Source organism: Austrofundulus limnaeus, unplaced genomic scaffold, assembly GCF_001266775.1.
Source record: "Austrofundulus limnaeus strain Quisiro unplaced genomic scaffold, Austrofundulus_limnaeus-1.0 Scaffold341, whole genome shotgun sequence".
In the NCBI taxonomy this organism is placed as follows: Eukaryota; Metazoa; Chordata; class Actinopteri; order Cyprinodontiformes; family Rivulidae; genus Austrofundulus; species Austrofundulus limnaeus.
In genome coordinates, this window is record NW_013952743.1 from 1 (window position 1) to 7,364 (window position 7,364).

The 7,364-nt window shown below is 43.0% G+C and overlaps 1 protein-coding gene across 1 annotated transcript; it reads right to left on the reverse strand.

Moving 5' to 3' along the window:
• Window positions 1-2,231: 2,231 nt before the first annotated feature.
• Window positions 2,232-4,384, reverse strand: LOC106527751 (protein NLRC3; the record flags this gene model as incomplete). The annotated part of the gene is made up of 2 exons (XM_014022736.1): window positions 4,117-4,384; window positions 2,232-4,005 (listed from the first exon to the last, which is right to left on the reverse strand). Coding segments are annotated over exons 1-2 (2,042 nt in total), but the record flags the coding sequence as incomplete, so codon positions are not given.
• Window positions 4,385-7,364: the final 2,980 nt, after the last annotated feature.

The following is a 7,364-nucleotide window of genomic DNA, read 5'->3' on the forward strand; positions in this document are numbered from 1 at the left end:
GTAGAGGGTAGAACCTGAGGAGGACCTCGTGCGCAAACTCTGACGTGCAGCTGTGATTTATAAAGGAAAGATGTGCAGAAACGTGCATACTAACAAACACTGTGTTCTGATGGAAACTAACAATACTTACAGACAGTTGTCTTCAGCACAAATAGACTCATGATGTCATCATGTTTCTGCTGCAGTCCTGCCATGCAATGACAGTCTGTGTTTTACTTTCTTTGTTTTTCTTTGTTTGATTGAACTGCAGTTACAAAGAAACATTTATCTGAGTAAATAATYTGATGCAGGAATTTACTAAACTGTCCCCAAAATATGACATTTCTCTAATAAAACATACTTTTATTGATCACCTGATGGGGAAAATAATTTACTGCATTTTATCAATCACACATGTGAACACATACATGTGAACACATATGTGAACACACGTGAACACGCATGTGAACACACACATGAACACAGACATGTGAACACATACTGTATGTGAACACACATGTGAACACGCATGTGAACATGCATGTGAACACACATGTGAACATACACGTTAACACGCATGTTAACAAACGTGAAAATGCATGTGAACACACATGAACACTTGTGAACACGCATGTGAACATGCATGTGAAATCACACATGTGAACATGCATGTGAAATCACACATGTTAACACCCATGTGAATACACACACATGTGAACACACACATGTCTGAACATGCATGTGAACATGTATGTTAATACACATGTGAACACACACATGTGAACATGCATGTGAACTCACATGTGAACACACGTGAACTCACATGTGAACACACATGTGAATACACACACATGTGAACATGCATATGAACACACACATGTCTGAACATGCATGTGAACACACCCGTGAACATGCATGTGAAAACACACGTGAACACACATGTGAACACACACATGTGAACACACACATGTGGAGCCATTTCTGAGGAACCTGGGGATCAGTTGAGGAGTCAGGGGCTTTGCTCAAGTGGGGGATGGTTGGTCTGTGGAGTTGAACTCCTTCTAAACAGAGGCTTGACTTCTCTAACCTCTGCACCACCACTGGTGAAGGAGCTAAAGGTTTGTGCCAATCAAAATGAACATTTCTGCATTAAAATCACTCAGAGCTGGTCTCAGAACTCCACAGACCTGGGATCGTTCAGTGTTTGTTTACTCTGGAAACTCTGGTGAGTGATATCAAGCAAGGCTGTCATCTGTAGGGCAGTCGGTTAGCAATTTAGTTACATTAGCATCATTTAACAAAGTAAGAAGTCATTTAAAAACCAGTCAGAGTACTTTGAGCGATTTTCTTTTTGAATACGTAATGTCAGTTAGTTTAAACGTGTTTGTAAGTTGATTGTCCCATATTAAAATTGTTAAATTTATGAATATGTTTAAAAGGATGTTACCTGTGGTGGGCACAGCTAATGAAAAAATTAGCTCTGCAATTTCTAAAACACTTATGAATATATTTGGTTCCACAACATCAAAAGAGCACATGCAGTAGAAAAATTAGCGGACGCTAATTTCATTCCACAGTTCAATTTGACACCAGTTGCTGGCAAAAAGAGGTGCATTATATATGCACTACACTGCCATGTAGCAGCGTATGAAATCTTCTACAACTTAATTTTACAAACGTCAATTGTTGATGGCATGATTTCCTGTAACAGACATTTCACTCGGTGTCAAAATTAAACAATTTATGAGGATTGCTTAGTAGTGCTTATTTAAAACGTGTTGGAGATTGCTAGTTTGGCTGCTGCTTTTTTGTCTTTTTCTTTCATTTACTGTAGATTTTTTAGTAAAGATGCACATCAATAAAATAATTTTAAAACTGTTTATTGGAAAGCTGAAGTGATGCATTCTGGGTACAACTGTGACGGGAAATGAAAAATACATGTAAATGTGTCCAGTGTGAGATTCTGCTGCTCAGCTTGTCCTCTGTGGGATCAGAAATGATTTTTAGATGCAGGAAATTTATACATTAAATGGAAATGAATGAGTGAGAAAAAACATTAAAACCATTTCCAGGTTTGTGGGATGAGAGAAGAAGCCATCTTTATGGAGAGAGACAACCTGTTGTTAAACGGGGTGGAGACATCCATGTCCAATTGTCCCGCTCTTACTATACTGTTATTACAAGTATCCCTCAGCCCTCTATGAATAAAAAGCAACAATTTCAGCACTATTTTTTACAATGTCTGTACTTACTCAGAATGTAGGGAGACTTTGACCACTGGCAGCAGCCTCTCAATAACACTCTGGTCAGTAGAATAGTCCTTTGGGTCAAAATGATCCAGAACTTTTTCTGATGACATTAAGATGAAGGCCAGTGCTGACCAATGAGCAGGAGACAGTTTATCAGTGGAGAGACTTCCTGACCTCAGAGACTGTTGGATGTCCTCCACTAGAGAAGCATCATTCAGTTCATTCAGACAGTGGAACAGATTGATGCTTTTCTCTGCAGACTGATTCTCATTGATCTTCATCTTGATGTACTTGACTGTTTTCTGATTGGTCTGTGAGATACTTCCTGTCTGTGTCAGCAGGCCTCGTAGGACAGTCTGATTGGTCTGCAAGGAAAGACCTAGGAGGAACCGGAGGAACAAGTCCAGGTGTCCATTTGGACAATCTAAGGCCTGGTTCACAGCCCACTGATGAAGAAAACTTAGATCACGTATTCCAGGATTCTTAGATGATTCATCTTGTCCCATCAGGTTGAGTCCATGTTTGATGAAGGTCAGTTGGACATGAAGAGCAGCCAGAAACTCCTGAACACTCAGATGGACGAAGCAGAACACCTGGTTCTGGTACAGTCCTCTCTCTTCTTTAAAGATCTGGGTGAACACTCCTGAGTACACTGAGGCTGCTGTCATATCGATGCCACACTCTGTCAGGTCTGATTCATAGAAGATCAGGTTTCCTTTCTGCAGCTGATCAAAAGCCAGTTTTCCCAGAGACTCAATCATCTTCCTGCTCTCTGGACTCCAGTCTGGATCATTCTCAGCTCCTCCATCATACTTGACCTTCTTGACTTTGGTGTGAACCAGCAGGAAGTGGATGTACATCTCAGTCAGGGTGTTGGGCAGCTCTCCTCCCTCTCTGCTCTTCAAKACATGGTCCAGAACTGTAGCAGTGATCCAGCAGAAGACTGGGATGTGGCACATGATGTGGAGGCTTCGTGAGGTCTCGATGTGGGAGATGATTCTGCTGGCCTTCTCTTCGTCGCTGAATTTCTTTCTGAAGTACTCCACCTTCTGTGGGTCAGTGAAGCCTCTGACCTCTGTCACCATGTGGACACAGTCAGCAGGGATCTGATTGGCTGCTGCAGGTCTTGTGGTTATCCAAAGGCGAGCAGAGGGAAGCAGGTTCCCCCTGATGAGGTTTGTCAGCAGAACATCCACAGAGGTGGACTCCGTGACATCGGTCAAGACCTGGTTTCTGTGGAGGTCCAGAGGAAGTCGACTCTCATCCAGACCATCAAAGATGAAGAGCAGCTGGAAGTCTTCAAAGCTGCACATTTCTTTGGTTTCAGAGAAGAAGTGATGAAGAAGTTCCACCAAACTGAACTTTGTCTCTTTCAACACATTCAGCTGTCTGAAGGTGAATGGAAACAGGAAGTGGATGTCCTGGTTGGTTCTGTCTTCAGCCCAGTCCAGAGTGAACTTCTGTGTTAAGATTGTTTTCCCAATTCCAGCCACTCCCTTTGTCAGGACTGTTCTGATTGGTTGATGTCTTCCAGGTGYGAGTTTAAAGATGTCTTCTTGTCTGATGGTTGTTTCCGGTCTGTGTTGTTTCCTGGATGCTGTTTCAATCTGTCTGACCTCATGTTGATCATTGAGCTCTGTAGTTCCTCCCTCTGTGATGTAGAGCTCTGTGTAGATCTGATTCAGTAAGGTTGGGTTTCCTGCTTTAGAGATGCCCTCAAACACACACTGGGACCTCTGCTTCAGACGACATTTAAGTTTACAAACTGCAGCTTGTCCTGAATGAAGACAAAGGAATGAGAAAAGTCACAAAGTTATTTCTCTGTATCTGTTACTGATTTTCTCCTTCATGTCTCCATCAGGTCAGGTGTTTGTATAAATCTTCTTACTCCTCAGCAGACGCTCAGCCAGCTCCTCCTGCTTCATCCTCCTCAGGAAGTAAACTGTGATCTTCATCAAAGCCTCTCTGCTCCTCTTCCTCTGCTCTTCATCCTCAACCTCCAAATCCTCCTCATCCTCCCTCTGACTCTCAAAGCATTCTGGGTAATCTGGGCTCAGAACCTTCTGGATCTTCGTAAGCTCCTTCTTCACAAAAGAGACAATGTTGTCCTCCAGCAGCTGGAAAAGAAGAATAACTGAATGAGACATCAGGTCCATGTTGGACACACAGTCCACTGGTCTACTTGTTGGACAGACTGTCTACTGGTCTAAATGTTGGACAGAAAAACAGTCCACTAGTCTACATGTAGGACGGACTGTCTACTGGTCTACACGTTGGATAGACAGACAGTCCACTGGTCTATATGTAGGACAGAGAGATAATCCACTGGTCTACATGTTGGACAGACAGTTCACTGGTCGATTTGTAGGACAGAGAGATAGTCCACTGGTCTATATGTTGGACAGGCAGTACACGGGTCTACATGTTGGACAGACAGTCCACTGCTCTACATGTTGGACAGACAGTCCACTGCTCTACATGTTGGACAGACAGTCCACTGGTCTACATGTTGGACATACAGTCTACTGGTCTACATGCTGGATAGACAGTCTACTGGTCTACATGTTGGACAGACAATCCACTGGTCTAAATGTTGGACAGCGTCTACTGGTCTACATGTTGGACAGACAGTCCACTGGGCCACATAATGGACAGTATGACAGTCCACATGTGTACATGTAGGTGAGATAGTCCACTGGTCTACATGTAGGACAGAGAGATAGTCCACTAGTCTACATGTAGGACAGAGAGATAGTCCACTAGTCTACATGTAGGACAGAGAGATAGTCCACTAGTCTACATGTAGGACAGACAGACAGTCCACTGGTCTAAATATAGGACAGAGAGTTAGTCCAATGGTCTAGTCCAATGGTCTACATGTTGGACATACAGTCTACTGCTCTACATGTTGGACAAACAGTGTACTGGTCTACATGTTGGACAGACAATCCACTGGTCTAAATGTTGGACAGACTGACAGTCCACTGGTCTACATGATGGACAGAGTCTACTGGTCTACATGTTGGACAGACAGTCCACTGGGCCACATATTGGACAGTATGAGAGTCCACATGTCTACATGTAGGTGAGATAGTCCACTGGTCTACATGTAGGACAGAGGGATAGTCCACTAATCTGCATGTAGGACAGGCAGTCTACAGGTCTACATGTTGGACAGAAAGACAGTCCACTGGTCTACATGTAGGACAGACAGTCCACTGGGCCACATAATGGACAGTATGACAGTCCACGTGTGTACATGTAGGTGAGATAGTCCACTGGTCTACATGTAGGACATACAGTCTACTGGTCTACTTGTTGTACAGACAGCCTACTTGTCTACATGTTGGACAGACAGTCCACTGGTCTACATGTTGGACAGACAGTCCACTGGTCTACATGTTGGACAGACAGTCCACTGGTCTAAATGTTGGACAGACTGACAGTCCACTGGTCTACATGATGGACAAACTGACAGTCCACTGGTCTACATGATGGACAGACTGACAGTCCACTGGTCTACATGATGGACAGACAGTCTACTGGTCAACATGTTGGACAGACAATCCACTTTGCCACATATTGGAGAGTATGACAGTCCACATTTCAACATGTAGGTGAGATAGTCCACTGGTCTACATGTAGGACAGAGAGATAGTACACTGGTTTTAAATGTTGGACAGACAGACATAAAGACTGCACACTGCTCTACATGTTGAACAGTTAGTCCTCTGCTCTACATCTTGTACAGACAGTCCACTGGTCTACATGTTGGACATAAAATCTACTGGTCTTTATGTTGTACAGACAGTCTACTGGTCAACATTATGGACAGCAGACAGTCCACTGGTCTACATGAAGGACAGACAAAGTCCACTGGGCAACATATTGAACAGTATGACAATCCACTGATCTACATGTAGGTGAGATAGTCCACTGGCCAACACGTAGGACAGACAGTCCACTGGTCGACATGTAAGACAGAGAGGCAGTCCAGTGTTCTACATGTAGGACTGAGAGATAGTCCACTGGTTTACATGTTGGACAGACAGACAAAAAGACTGTCCACTGGTCTAGATGTTGGACAGGCAATTCATTGGCCTACATGTTGGACAAATAGTGTTGAGGATTCTAGTAGTACGTTTAGGGACAAAAGGTCAGAATAAGGGTCACGTAAACATCTGGAAGAACATTCTGGAAAAGTTGACACCATCAAGCAGTCCACAAATACATTTAATTAGTGTGTATTGGGTGGTCTTAAATTTCTAGCCCATTCTGGGAAAAGCCCACCCTTTCCTGGCTTTGTATGATGACAAACAACTGGGGTATAAAAAGTTCTGGTTTCTAAATACATCAGTTCAGTTTTGAATGTCTGCCCTGTCGGTTGAAATGTGTTACTGAAATCAATTAAAACTCCCTTTTCGGCTGGCCAAAAATCGATGTCTCCTCATCTTTTTTCATCTTGACAGCAGAAATCTTCTCTGACCCTTCATTTTGGCGACCCATCGTGGGTGAGCATCTGGCCTGCTGTCGTTCTCGGCTGAGAAGGGACTGGAGAGAGTCGAGGGCCCTTAGGTAAATTAATATTTTTTTAATTTAAAAGTGATTCCTTTTCCCCTCTCTGCTGGGAGGGCTGTGTGGCCAGGCTCAGAAATACAGAGAATACAGAATTGAATCTGGGAGAATCTTTTAGCCAGCTGAGGGGAGATTACTAAAAACATGCATGCTTTGGAGCTGTTCAAAAAACATAAATATTTAAATTAAAAGGTTAAAACCGATAGAATTGAAAATTGGGAAAAACAGCTTCTTGTTGTTGACAGTAAAAAAAGCTGTGATACACAGTGTCTGTGCGCAGTGGAAAAGCTACGGACGTAAGGGTTAAAAGCTGTAAATTTACAGTGCCTGTGTGTAGAGGAAAACAGCAGGCGTAAGGTTAAAAGCTGTGATTACCGAGACACAGTGCCTGTGTGCAGTGGAAAGGCAACAGGCATGAGAGAAATATATCTTATGTATGCTAAATTAGACCCCAAAATGTTTAAAGTTGAAAGCATACGTCTTTAAAAATAGTGACACAAGCTTGTGTAAAAGATCTAAAAAGGCCTGAAAAACGAAAGAAAAAACTGTGCACAGAGGAAA